General features: G+C 54.5%; 1 protein-coding gene across 1 annotated transcript in view; it reads left to right on the top strand.

Moving 5' to 3' along the window:
- LOC140398053 (V-set and immunoglobulin domain-containing protein 10-like 2) overlaps positions 1-14,717 on the top strand; it is an 88,151-nt gene that overhangs the window by 17,794 nt on the left and 55,640 nt on the right. Inside the window, 3 exon segments of the mRNA XM_072486265.1 lie at positions 860-1,120; positions 9,850-10,107; positions 11,314-11,604. Of these exon segments, the coding sequence (XP_072342366.1) occupies positions 860-1,120; positions 9,850-10,107; positions 11,314-11,604 (810 nt within the window).

Below are 14,717 nucleotides of genomic sequence, written 5' to 3'. Positions count from 1 at the left end.
AAAGGAATAGCAGAGTATGTATCCTCATTCTTCCTAACCTTGAAAGTTGAGAGGATATTAGGAAGAATTGCCTTATTGAGCATTAAATGTTCTGGATAAGCAGCCTAGCATGGTATTGGAGGCACAATCGTGTGTCCTTCGGAATGATCTGGATGTTATTAGAAGGAGACTAGGGATGAGTTTCAATAGCATTTCTTGGCCAGGGCTTTTCTGCGCTATATTATTCAAAAGCATTGCTTCTCCCCATTTTCCCCAATTCATTATTGCAGAAAACCTCTTTCACCATGCCTTGAAACTGAAATCAACATTTCCCTTGAAAGTCATAGATTCACCTCAAAATACCGACTCGCCTCACTCACTGTTAAGTGTCAACATCTACCCGTTCATCTTCTTTGGCATTGCTCATGGTAAGTCAGAAGCTCAGCAGTTTCACAATGGAGGAGGCATTGTAGAATGTAAATCGCAATTAATGTTTTCAATCAGTTTTCAAACCCACCCGTTTATGCATCACTGGATCTAACTAAACAGGCGCCTGAGGTCAATCAGAGTTTAATTGCTGCATGTCAGGAAAGTTTGCAGATTAGCGGGTGCTTGTAAATCATCACCTCTGGGTTAGCTTGCAAAAGTCTGTCAGTAACAGCAATTACTTCGTACTCCAATCCCTATGCCCCTCGCTTCGCCCTGTTCACGTTGACCAGATATTGCTTCATATCCACTTTGTTGGAAACAGGTTGTCCACTGGCTAATTGTAAATGGGAAGAGGCGGCTGAAAGTGTGAAGGTAGGACCCACGTTCAGTTTTATTCATCATGTTTCCTCATGTACTGACTAACCTGTGTAGTCCTTCATGCCATGCATAGATCTGCCTGCTGGAAGGCCCATCTGCACTGTGCTATCTGTTAATGATAATCGAGACATAGCTCTGTGGTGCTCTTGGGAAGGTGGAGACCCGCCAGCGACTCTCCAGTGGGTTAATACAGCAAGAGCTGGCATCGACGCCGAGGGACAATCCAGCATTTCAAGAGTAAAGATGGGACGGGAGACCTCAAATAACAGTACCTATTCCTGCCGAGCCTTCCACCCAGCTCTGAGGGCAGACTGGTCCTGCAGGACCACAGCACGTGAGTATAATAATGAACAGATGTTGGCCCAGATAGAATATGTTACTTGCCCTTTTCCCCCTGGTCCACCTTCAGTTCCCTTCCCCGTCTCTGGAATGTGGTGACTATTTCCTGTTGAAAGTGGCCAGGTGAGGTTGACCCTGACCTCAGTCGATGTGCTTACCAGTTGAAGCCACTGCTCATTGTTGAGAACTGGGAGCCCAAACTGATTTTCACTGACTCAGCATCTTGTTGTCCTCAGCAAGCATATTGGCCGCTCTTACTAATGGTACTGAGCTTGCCTGGCCTGCACCAATATTATCAACGATATCATTAGCCCCCAAAAGCAACCACTCATACTCTGAAATCTCCAACATGCAGACGAACATGGCATGTTGTAGGATGGAATGCTGTTTGTGTGAATCAAATAGCGGAACAGTGTAAATCAATCAGATAGTTTGGTGATGGATTCATGATGTATCCCTGAATACCCCGAGCTTCCTGGATAATTTACACATTAAGAACACGCCGACATTTTTCAGGAAAACCTGGCTCAATGATGGAATGAATGAAAATAAAATGAAGTTTATGCTTTTCGTTCTTACGATGTTTTGCTATTAATTCTGAAGCAACCATTTTATCAGAAAATCCCAACTTCTTTTTAAAAAAAAAAATTTTTTATTCAAGTTTTCACAAAATATCAACAATAAAATGTAAAAGGAACCCAATAGAATTAAATACAAAACAAAACAAAACAACCCCGTGCCCCCTCCCCCTATACATAAATAATATATTAACACCCGCCGAAACTCATAGCAAACATAGCAAATAGACCCCCCCCCTCAGATCCCCCAGTATAGACGAACAAAAATAAAATAGAACCCCCCCCAACCCCCCCGGGTTGCTGCTGCTCCTGACCAATGTCTACCGTTCTGCCAGGAAGTCTAGGAACGTCTGCCACCACCTGAAGGACCCTTGCACCGATCCCCTTAAGGCAAATTTCACCCTCTCCAATTTAATAAACCCCGCCCTATCGTTGATCCAGGATTCCACGATTGGGGGCCTCGCATCCTTCCACTGAAGAAGAATCCTTCACCGGGCTACCAGGGACGCAAAGGCCAGAATTCCGGCCTCTTTCGCCTCCTGCACTCCCGGCTCCTCTGCCACCCCAAATATTGCGAGCCCCCAGCCCGGTTTGACCCTGGATCCTACCACCCTCGACACCGTCCTCTCTACGCCCTTCCAAAATTCCTCCAGCGCTGGGCATATGGGTGTGGTTTGCTGGGCTCCCTGAGCACCTAACACATCTGTCCTCACCCCCAAAAAACCGGCTCATCCTTGTCCCGGTCATGTGTGCCCTGTGCAGCACCTTAATCTGTATGAGGCTGAACCTCGCGTACGAAGAGGAAGAGTTCACCCTCCCTCGGGCATCTGCCCACGTCCCCTCCTCGAACTCCTCCCCCAACTCCTCCCACTTACCTTTCAGCACCTCCATTGAGGCCCCCTCCTCCTCCTGCATCACCTGGTATGTTGCCGAGACCTTCCCCTCTCCAACCCACGCCCCCGAGAGCACTCTGTCCTGTACCGTGCGCGGCGGATGCAACGGGAATTCCGCCACTTGCCGCCTGGCAAACGCCCTTACCTGTAGATACCTGAAGGTGTTCCCCGGGGGGAGCCCGTACTTCTCCTCCAGCTCACCCAGGCTCGCGACCTTCCCATCCACAAACAGGTCCCTCAACCTTCTTATCCCTGCCCTGTGCCACCCCGAAAACCCTCCATCTATTCTCCCTGGGACAAACCGGTGGTTCCCCCATATCGGAGTCCACACCGAAGCCCCCACTTCCCCCCTGTGCTGCCTCCATTGCCCCCAAATTTTGAGGGCAGCCGCCACCACCGGGCTCGTGGTATTCCTCATTAGAGGGAGCGGCAGCGGTACCGTTGCTAGCGCCTCCAGACACGTACCCACACAAGACGCCGTCTCCAGCCTCTTCCATGCCGCCCCCTCCCCCTCCATCACCCACTTGCGCACCATCGTCGCATTGGTGGCCCAGTAGTACCCACAGAGGTTGGGCAGCGCTAGCCCCCCCCCCATCCCTACTCCGCTCCAGGAACACCCTTCTTACCCTCGGAGTCCCTCGCGCCCATACAAACCCTGTTATGCTCCTGTTGACCCGCCTAAAGAAGGCCTTTGGGATAAGAACGGGGAGGCACCGGAACAGGAACAAAAACCTTGGGAGCGCCGTCATCTTGACTGACTGCACCCTACCCGCCAGGGACAGCGGCAATGCGTCCCACCTCTTAAACTCCTCCTACATTTGCTCCACCAGCCTCGTGAAATTAAGTCTATGCAGGGCCCCCCCCCAGCTCTTGGCCACCTGGACCCCTAAATACCTGAAGCTCCTCTCCGCCCTTTTAGTGGGAGCTCGCCAATCCCCCTCCTGGTCCCCTGGGTGAACCACAAACAACTCGCTCTTCCCCATGTTGAGCTTGTACCCTGAGAAATCCCCGAACTCCCTGAGGATCCTCATTACCTCCGGCATTCCCCCCACCGGGTCCGCCACATATAGCAGCAAGTCGTCCGCATAGAGCGACACCCTATGCTCCTCCCCACCCGCACCAGCCCCCTCCAGTGCCACAGCCAGGGGTTCAATCGCCAGCGCGAAGAGCAGGGGGGGACAAGGGACACCCCTGCCTCATCCCTCGATGCAGACCTCCTCTTGTTCGTGGCCACACTCGCCATCGGGACCTCGTACAACAGCCTAACCCACCTGACCAACCCCACCCCAAACCTGAACCTCTTCAGCACCTCCCACAAGTACCCCCACTCTACCCTATCGAAGGCCTTCTCAGCGTCCATCGCCACCACTATCCCCGCCTCCCTCTCCCTCGCCGGCATCATAATAACGTTCAGGAGTCTCCGCACATTCGCGTTCAACTGCCTCCCCTTCACGAACCCCGTCTGGTCTTCGTGGATGACCTGCGGCGCACAATCCTCAATTCTCGTGGCTAAGACCTTCGCCAGCACCTTGGCATCTACATTTAACAATGAAATCGGCCTGTAAGACCCACACTGCAGGGGATCCTTGTCCCGCTTCAGGATCAAGGAGATCAGTGCCCGGGACATCGTCGGGGGCAACGCCCCCCACTCCCTTGCCTCATTGGAGGTCCTAACCAGCAACGGGCCCAACAGGTCCACATATTTTTTGTAACATTTGACCAGGAAACCGTCCGGCCCCGTGCCTTCCCCGCCTGCATGCTCCCTATCCCTTTGGCCAGCTCCTCCAATCCAATCGGGGCCCCTAATCCCACCACCAGTCCATCCTCCACTTTCGGGAACTTCAGTTGGTTCAGAAAGCGGCCCATCCCTCCCTCCTCCAGTGGGGGCTCGGACCGATACAGTTCCTCATAAAAGTCCCTGAAGACCCCATTGATGCCAACCCCACTCCTCACCACACTCCCCCCCCCCCCCCCCCCCACTATCCTTAATTCCCCCAATCTCCCTAGCTGCATCCCGCTTCCGAAGATGATGCGCCAGCATCTGACTTGCCTTTTCCCCATATTCATAAATCGCCCCTTGGGCCTTTCTCCACTGCGCCTCTGCCTTCCTGGTGGTCAACAGGACGAATTCGGCCTGGAGGCTACGCTTCTCCCTCAACAGTCCCTCCTCCGGCACCTCTGCATACCTCCTGTCTACCCTCACCATCTCCCCCACCAGCCTCTCCCTCTGCTCTCTCCTCGTCTTGTGGGCCCTAATGGAGATCAGCTCTCCCCTAACCACCGCCTTCAGCGCCTCCCAGACCATCCCCACTCGGACCTCCCCGTTATCATTGGCCTCCAGGTATCCCTCTATGCTTCTTCGGACCCGCTCGCTCACCTCCTCGTTCGCCAACAGCCCCACCTCCAAGTGCCACAATGGGCGCTGTTCCCTCTCCTCCCCCAGCTCCAGGTCTACCCAATGCGGGGCGTGATCCGAAATGGCTATCGCCGAGTACTCGGTATCCTCTACTCTCGCAATCAGCGCCCTGCTAATAACAAAAAAAGTCGATCCGGGAATAAGCCTTATGAACGTGCGAGAAGAATGAAAATTCCCGAGCCCCCGGCCTTGCAAATCTCCAAGGGTCCACCCCTCCCACCTGGTCCATAAACCCCCTCAGCAGTTTAGCCACCGCCGGCCTCCTACCCGTCCGAGACCTGGAGTGATCCAGTGCCGGGTCCTACACAGTGCTAAAGTCCCCCCCCATTATCAGGCCCCCCACTTCCAAGTCCGGGATCCGACCCAACATACGCCGCATAAAACCCACATCGTCCCAGTTCGAAGCATACACATTGACCAGTACCACACTCTCTCCCTGCAGCTTACCACTTACCATTACGTACCTGCCGCCATTGTCTGTCACAATGCTCGACGCCTCGAACGACACCTTCCTTCCCACCAAGATCGCCACCCCCCGATTTAAAAAAAAAGAGATATACAAGACATGAACATAGCAAGTCAATAAGATATAGAACTTTGTACATTGGATTCCTCCCGTACATGTCAGTTTTCCGGATCATTCATGTGTTTCCTTGCTCAAATGCCCCCCAGAAACCCCCCCCCTCCCCTCCCTCCCTCCCTCCTCCCCCCCGCCCCCACGAACGATGCCCCCCCCCCCCATCCCCCTGGGTTGCTGTTGCTGCTGTCCGACCTTCATTTAACGCTCCGCGAGATGGTCTAGGAATGGTTGCCACCGCCTGTAGAATCCCTGCGCAGACCCTCTCAAGGCAAACTTTATCCTTTCCAACTTGATAAACCCAGCCATATCATTTATCCAGGCCTCCACACTGGGGGGCTTCGCCTCTTACCACATTAACAAGATCCTTCGCCGGGCTACTAGGGACGCAAAGGCCAGAATACCGGCCTCTTTCGCCTCCTGCTCTCCCGGCTCGTCCACTACTCCAAATAGTGCTAGCCCCCAGCTTGGCTTGACCCGGACCCTCCCCTTTTAGCGCGGGAAAAAGCCCGCGCTTTCCTGAGCCAGCCCCGCCCCCTATGACGCAGCTCCTGTTGCGGCCATTATCCCAGTTCCCTCATCCCCGAGTCTCACCTCCCTCCAGCACCGACACCCATATTCCCCATCATCTCGTCTACAGAAAAAAAAGGGGAATTTTAACCAGAACTCTACCCACATCCCCATCCATCATCCCACCCATGACGTAATCTTTACCCATATTTACAACCCCGTATACAACCAACATCTCCACCCACAACCACATCCCCTCAGTTCGAGTCCAATTTCTCCGTTTGGATGAAGGTCCAAGCCTCTTCTGGCGTTTCAAAATAATGGTGTCGGTCCTGATAAGTGACCCACAGTCGCGCAGGCTGCAGCATGCCGAACCTGACTCTTTTCTTGTGCAGCATCGCCTTGGCCCGGTTGAAGCCAGCTCTCCTCCTTGCCACCTCCGCGCTCCAATCCTGGTAAACTCGGATCACCGCATTCTCCCATCTACTGCTCCGCACCTTCTTGGCCCATCTGAGAACACTTTCTTTGTCCGCGAAGCGATGGAACCTTGCCACTATCGCCCTTGGCGGCTCATCAGCCTTGGGTCTCCTCGCCAGGACCCGCTGAGCTCCTTCCAGCTCCAGGGGGCTCGGAGAGGCCTCCGCACCCATCAGCGAATGGAGCATTGTACTCACATATGCCCCGGCATCAGCTCCCTCCACCCCTTCGGGGAGACCCAGAATCCGGAGATTCTTCCTCCTCGACCTATTCTCCAGGACCTCGATTCTCTCGGCCCACCTCCTGTGCACCGCCTCGTGCGCCTCCATTTTTACCGCCAGGCCCAGGATCTCGTCCTCGTTCTCATTCGTTTTATCTCTAACCTCGCGAAGCTCCACCCCCTGGGCCTTCTGGGTCTCCTTCAGCCCCTCGATCGCCAACAGCATTGGCGCCAGCACCTCCTTTTTGAGCTCCCCCACACAGCGCTTAAGGAACTCCTGCTGGTCCGGCCCCCATGCTGCTCGATCTCCGCCCTCCGCCATCTTGCTTTTCCCCCCTCGTTTTTGCCGCTGCTCCAGAGCCTGTTTTCCCCGCTGCTCCACCGCTCATCTCGGCCATACAACATAAGGGGGGACCTTACTTCACCTTCCCACACGGGATTAAATCAAAAAAGTTCCATTGGGGCTCCTCTGGAGAGCCCAAAAGTCCGTTATCGCAGGAGCTGCCGAAATGTGCGGCTTAGCTCCGCATCGCCGCAACCAGAAGTCCACCCCCCGATTTTTGGCATCCAGCCCCGAATGAAACACCTGGCCTACCCACCCCTTCCTCAATCTTACCTGGTCTGCCACCTTCAGGTGTGTCTCCTGGAGCATGCCCACATCCGCCTTCAGCCCCTTCAGGTGTGCGAATTCCCGGGCCTGCTTAACCGGCCCCTAAGCCCCCTTAGGTTATCAGCCGGGTCAGGGGGCTACCCGCCCCCTCCCCCGCCGACTAGCCATAACCCCTCCTCGGCCAGCCACGCGCCCGCGCCCCACGCCCGGCCCATTCCTCGCGGCGGTAGACCCCCATCCCAACACCCTCTACTCGCTCCAGCTCCCCCTTGACCCCTCCTAGCTGCATTGCTCCCCCCTTTGCACTCCCGCAAGTCAGCTGACTCCTGCTGAACCCAGCCGCTCCCGCCTCTCCTTCGACTCCTCCCACTGTGGGACTTCCCCTCCCCCTCCATTACCCACCACTAGGTTCTCCGCCTCCCCCTTCCATCCCAAGCATGGGAAAAAACCCGCGCGTCCCTGCCCCGGCCCCGCCTCCTCCAGCCTTCAGCGCGGGAAAAAGCCCGCGCTTTCCACCTGCCTGGCCCCGCCTCCTCTGTCGAAGCTCCTTTTACAGGCCCAGTCCCCTCACCCCCAACTCGGGCCTCCCCCTCCCCCACGGGGCCCCATCTCCCCTACCGGTCATCCACCCCCTACTCTGTTTACTTGCCCCCCTCCAAGAGCCCACCCGACAGACCCAACCAAAACAGTGCCCAACCCACCCTAACCACCCACACCGAACCAAAACTGAACAAGAACAAAACCCCCCCCCCTCAAAATGTAACACAACAACAGCAATCCCCGGCCTTCCCCACGCCCGACCCCCCCATCCCGACCCTCAGTTTGTGTCCAGCTTCTCGGCCTGAACAAAGGCCCATGCATCCTCCGGGGTCTCAAAATAATGGTGCCGGTCCTTGTAGGTGACCCACAGTCGAGCCGGCTGCAGCATGCCAAACTTCACCCCCTTCCTGTGCAGCACTGCCTTCGCCCGGTTGTACCCGGCCCTCTTCTTCGCCACCTCCACGCTCCAGTCCTGATATATTCGAACCACTGCGTTCTCCCAACTGCTGCTCCTCTCTTTCTTGGCCCACCTGAGTATGCACTCCCGATTAGCGAACCGATGAAATCGCACCAACACCGCCCGCGGCGGCTCGTTAGCCTTGGGCCTCCTCGCCAGCACTCTATGGGCCCCTTCCAGCTCCAGGGGCCCCTGGAAGGATCCTGCTCCCATCAGCGAGTTTAACATGGTGACCACATAGGCCCCCACATCCGACCCCTCCAGCCCCTCCAGGAGGCCCAGGATCCACAGATTCTTCCGCCTCGACCGATTCTCCATCTCCTCGAACCGTTCCTGCCATTTCTTGTGGAGCTCCTCGTGTGCCTCCACCTTTACCGCTAGGCCCAAGATCACGTCCTCGTTATCTGAGATCTTTTGTCGAACCTCGCGGATCGCCACCCCTGGGCCGTCTGTGTCTCCAGCAGCTTATCAATAGAAGCCTTCATCGGCTCCAGCAGGTCCGCTTTGAGCTCCCTGAAGCAGCGCTGGATAACCTCCTGCTGCTCCTGCACCCACTGCATCCACGCTGCCTGGTCCCCGCCTGCCTCCATCTTGCTCTTCTTCCCTCGCATTTTCTTTGGCTTCACCACGTTTTTAGTCGCCCCGCTCCTGGTCCAAGCTATACACTGTTGGGGAAATGTTGCAGTCTTCTTCCCACACCGGGAAATGTTGAAAATTGCCGTTGGGGGGCCCTGAAAAGAGCCCAAAAGTCCGTTCCAAGCAGGAGCTGCCGAACGTGTGAACGTCCGCATAGCCGCAACCGGAAGTTCAAAAATCCCAATGTCTAACGGACAAAATGACCAATGGAGATGATGTGTAGTTGTTGTTGACATCTTTTACTCGGGTAAAGCGTAAACGTTGCCTCAGTCCCCGAGGACCATAGGCTGCTCTCCCCTTTTTTTCAGAGCTGACTGATGGTGATTTAACCGGAGAGTCACCACATCTCATGTGAGGGCAAGGTTGAGAAGGCAGGGCCTTCATGAATAACCTCAGCTGGCACAGGAATTGAACCTGTGATATTGGTGTCTCCCCTCATCACAAGCCAGCCATCAACCCAACTAAACAGCTCCCCTATGCTCGTGTGAACAACAAGGCAAGAACATCATCAGGAATTTAGAATGTCCCTTGTACTCACTGGCGGGAGTTTCCGCTCCCCCTGCGGACCATCCTGCCAGTGGGAAGGGCCGGAAAACTCCACCTACAATTCAGACATAAACTACCCCCCTCCCCAATAAAATGGGGAAGGGATTATAAAGGAAATCCTATTTTGGGATTTGGATGATGACAAACTGGACTTGGGGTTTATGATCATTTTTGGACCCACTCGAGCTTACTTTCTCAATCTCCCATTTAACCAAGTGATTTTTCTGTTGCTAATTTTGTCTTAAAGTTCTTTTATGCTTTCAGTGTTGCCTGGAGGGAAACCCAAATGCTCAGCTGCTGCTGTGAAAACTTTGGAATACACTATGCTGTCATGTAGTTGGGAAGGAGGCCTACCTCAGGCTTCACTGCAGTGGAAGAACTGGAGAGGCTTTTACCTGGGTAAAGCCGAACGGTCCATCAACAATCAGGTGCTAAAATCTAGTCCAATGCACAGTGGCAAGGAATTTATCTGTCAAGCCACACATCCTTTGACCAGGAGCAAGGCATGCAGCATAAAACTAGGTACTGAGTCTCTGAGAAGAAATTGTATTTTAAAATTGTAATCTTAAGCCTTCCATCTTGACCTCAACACTTCTATAATCATATTGGAAAGTAGTTGTCCTTTGACTATCATCTTGTTTAATTCTTAATTTTAGTTAAAGATATCTATCTCTTTGCTCTGACACTGAGACACGCAGCCAAAATGGTTCTGGGTGTCGGGTGTCAGGGATTTAAAATATGAGGAAAGACTAAAGAGGTTGGCACAAAAGCAAAATACTGCAGAGGTCAGAAATCTGAAATAAAGACTGAACGTGCTGGAAATACCCAACAGGCCAGATAGCATCTGTTACCAGCTGGACCTTTGTGCCTATGTTTCCTACGGATGCGAAATTACGTGACAGGCCAAAAGCGCAATTTCTGCTGGCGAGATCTTGCAGCGTGATTGTCCCCGCCACCTGCCATTGATGTAATGTGGTTCTTACCCAAGGTTGGGAACCTCATTTAAATGCATTAACACGTCATTATAGGGCTTCCCGCTGTTGTATACCCCCACATTGGAAACTCCCCCTTTGCCAATGTCACATCGGCAAGTTTCACAATAGGCCTGGAGCAATGTGAACCAGGCGAAGAGACCATGCTGGGAGCGCACAGGTAATGTCAGCCCACATGGGGGAGAGGAGTATGCCCTGACAGCCCTTTGGCACTGCCCCTTGGCACTGCCTCTGGCACTGCTGTAGGACAGTGCCAGGGACAGTACCAAGGGACAGTGACGGGTAGCCCCCTCTGGGGGAGCACTATGGGGGAAGGGGGGATCCCGTGTCCGTGGAGGTGGGGCGGGGGGGTGGGGTGTTCCTGTGTTGTTTGGCAGGGGGTTCCCGTATTTATATGGGGGGTTCTCATGGAGGGGTTAGGGGAGTTGCCCGTGTGTGTATGGGTGGGGGGAGGGGTCTCAGTGTTGTTGCCGAGGGGGGGGGGGGGTACTGGAGATCAGGGTGCCCTTGATCTCAGGAAAGCTGACATTGATGGCTCTTTCAGGCCCGAGCTTGCTGTTTGAAACAAAAGAGATTTTGAGGCTGCCTATTTGAGGTTGTCAATATTATAAAAAGAATGGCAGAATTCACACTGTTCAGCGCGATGAACGGCCGAGAAACGAGAAATTGTTAGATTCTATGAAGTTACTAAACGTGTTATGTGAGTTACAACCCACTGTGTTTATTTGGGTTTCAGAGGCGCCTGATCTGCTCACCCCGAGAAAGGCCTTGACAGTGTTTGAAGGGAGTGACATCCACCTGACCTGCATCCTGAAGGCTGCTTATCCTTCCTCGGAGATTGTCTGGCACAATAATAGAAATGAAAGCGTCTGGCTCATGCCCAGAAAGTACCTACTGCACCAGGAAGCCTTCTGGTCAAACCTCACCATTCGGGAAACAGATGGAGACCGTGACAGTGGAAATTATTGGTGCACAGCAAGCAATGTAGTGGGGAGTTCCACTCTCAGCATCCAGCTCCACGTGAATAGTGAGGGAACCTCTCAATAGTGATTGAAGCAGTGGGAATTTGTGTTTGCATATACAGCTCTTTGGTTATCCCTTCCTTGTGTGTTTGTCCGTATGTGTCAGTGTGAGACTTTAGGTGTATTTGTGTGTATATGTGCGTATGCCTATATTTATATATTTATAGCACAGTTGGTTGAACAGTGGGTTTGTGATGCGGAGCAACCCCCATGTTAAATTCCCGTACCGGCTGCAGTTAATCATGAAGACTCCGCCTTCTCAACCTTGCCCCTCACCTGAAAATCGGTGACCCACAGGTTAAATCACCACCAGTCAGCTCCCCCTGAGACTGTGGTGACGTTTACATATATTTTTCTGTGCACTTGTGGTATAGCACACATACCATTGCGCACACTATAGCACATACCACACACACTGTGACACATGCTAACACAGCATGACATGTAGCACACACTGTGACATTTAGCACTAATCCATCACCTAGTTTATCTGACATTGATGCTCTTTGACATTTGTAATTAGCTAAGAAATTCTTAGATCTTCCTTTAAATTTCCTCGCTGGAGGAGGGGGCGCTGGGTGTCAACCCGGAGCCATCCTATGTAGTGACGATGGTGGCCACCATCTCCGCCTAATTCCATCCCCCTGACAACAGCGTGTCTTGCAGTCAGCACCTGGAACAGTGTGGCACGGTGGGACATGTGACACCGGCAAGTGCGCCAGGGCCCTTCAGCCCCAGAGCCCCCAGAAGACGCGTGCCAGGGGCATCGAAGGCTCCACGTCTGATGTGTATCCTGGGGACACACCTAGCTGCAGTGGAAGAGCATGGAAGGCCAAGAATGTTGAGGATCACTGAGAGGGCACCTGAGGGGCGGGGGGGCGGGGGGGGGGGGGGGGGGGGCGGTGAAGGGGGGGTGGTGTGTGAGGAGGTGGTAGGGGGTAAGGGGTGTAGGGAATAAAGGGGAGGGCATTGGGGGGGAAAGGGTGAGGAGAGCATCTGGGAGGGGTGTCCTATGTGAAGTGGATGAGGATGAGGGTTTCCCTGGCCCTCCGGGCTTGCCAGAACCTTGCCGCTCCCACCTGTTCTCTATCCTCCGGCTGATCCTGCGGGTGCTCACCGGGCCCGTCCCCCAGCCCCTTCTGGTCCGGAGCCTCCTCATCCTCGCCCTCCTCGGTGGCCACATATTCCTCTCCCTCCATCTCCAGCACAGCAGACCATCACAAAGTATACTTCCATTGCACTACCAGAGCGGTCGAGGCATCGGAACCGTATTTTCAGTCATGTGCACCACTCAATGACAGACCAGGTGGCCATATGGGCCTCGTTGTATCAGGTCTCTGCATCGGTCGCCGGCCGTTTCATTAGCCAGGTTCTCAGCGGTACTTATCCCCCAAGAGCAAACTGGCCACCATGGGGTGGTCCTCAAAGAGGCCGGGGATGTCTGACTGCCCCAGGATGTACCTGTCGTGCACACTCCCTGGAAAGCGTGCACACATGTACATGATCTTCGTGTGGCGGTCGCAAATGAGCTGGATGTTCAGGGAGTGGAACCCCTTCCAGTTGATGGAGGGAACTCCGAAATGGCCCAGTGCGCGCAAGGTGACATGCATGCTATCTATTATCCCCTGGACCTGTGTCATTCCAGCTGTGGCAGAGGATCCTGTTGCCTGGGCACCTTGCTGGGCCTGGTCGATGTCAAAGTTTATATAGTTTTCTGCCCGGGCTAACAGGGCATCCGTGACTTCAGAGATGCACGTAATGGCTATAGCTTGTGAGATGCCGCACAAGTCCCCGCTCATGGGACTCTGCCTCAAGACTCTGTTGACACTCCTGCCGCTGCCTCCTCCAGCGTCTGGCGGGGTCCAAGATATCATCCATCCTGTGAAATATCTGTCAGGAATTGATGAGGGTGTGTGACTGACAACCAGCGGTATCTTCCAACTGGAGACCTCCAGTACCCTTATTGCTCCCCCCCCCACCCCCCCTCCCATCCGACACGACCGGCCCACGCACCCCTGGTCGCACCAGGGCCCCTGCTCACTGGACCCCCACATCCTGTACCTCAGCCACCTGCACGTAATGTTATCTGGATTGGACGTTGGTCCCCTCCCCGGTGCACACACCCTCCCTCTGGTCGTTGATATGTCCCTGGTGCTGAGGCCCAGCCCCTGGGTGTTGGTCGCTGCATCCTAGGTGTTGCCCCCCGCAGTGTTCAGGCACAGTGCCAGGCATCACAGTCTGATTGGGATGCTAGACAATAACTCCCACTGCTATATGGCACTCCTACGCATGGGGATCCACTTGGGATGTGCGAAGCGCTCACTTAACCACGATTGCCAATTTCCAGCCTTCAGCTGCACGGCCAGAGGCCTGTACGGTCAGTGGGAGTCACGGGTGGTTAGTGAGGCAGGCAGGCTGGGGCTGGGCTTCCCGCTGGACCGGGGCCACACTGTCCAGGGGTTGGCATGGTGGACCCGCGGGTGATGAGACACCCATCTCCACCGCTGGGCGGCCACCCATCTGCTCCACAACACCCCCCTTCCCCTGATGGCGGCCCACCCCAACTGAGACTGGCCTCCGGTGGCTATCCCCCATTCCCCCCCCCCCCCCCCCCCCCCCCCCCCCGAGCATCAGGGCAGCAACCCTGGTTCCCCGGACTCTTTGCCTGCGAGTGAAGATGGCTATTCACCTTCTCAGGTCCCCACAGCAGCCCTTCCACCAGCTTCACATTTTTGAAAAGGAGTACTGATCGGCGCCCGCCGTGACCATTTGCTGGGGAGGCCATTAGATCACGGTGGGGGGGGGGGGGGGTAGATTTGGGGTCGTTCCTGTTAATTCTGTGGAGATTGGGCTTAAGTGATGATTATTGGTATAAGGCCATGTTGGGATCATATCAGGTGGGATCCTGATTTTGCCAACGGGAGGAGGCCTGTTAGATCATAAACAGATCAGCACCCGGCACAGTTCTCGATTTTAGCCTCTCCCGCGATTCAACGGCCTCACGTGCTCTTGCTTAAGTGCAGCGCGGCCATTAAATCACGTCCCATATCTTCATTAATTATCACTGTTATAAACAGCATGGGTCTTGTGGGGTAGGGATGATTAACTGCCCCCTGGA

The sequence above is a fragment of the Scyliorhinus torazame genome, chromosome 21, assembly GCF_047496885.1.
Source record: "Scyliorhinus torazame isolate Kashiwa2021f chromosome 21, sScyTor2.1, whole genome shotgun sequence".
Lineage (NCBI taxonomy): Eukaryota > Metazoa > Chordata > Chondrichthyes > Carcharhiniformes > Scyliorhinidae > Scyliorhinus > Scyliorhinus torazame.
This window is presented reverse-complemented; position numbering and strand designations above follow the sequence as displayed.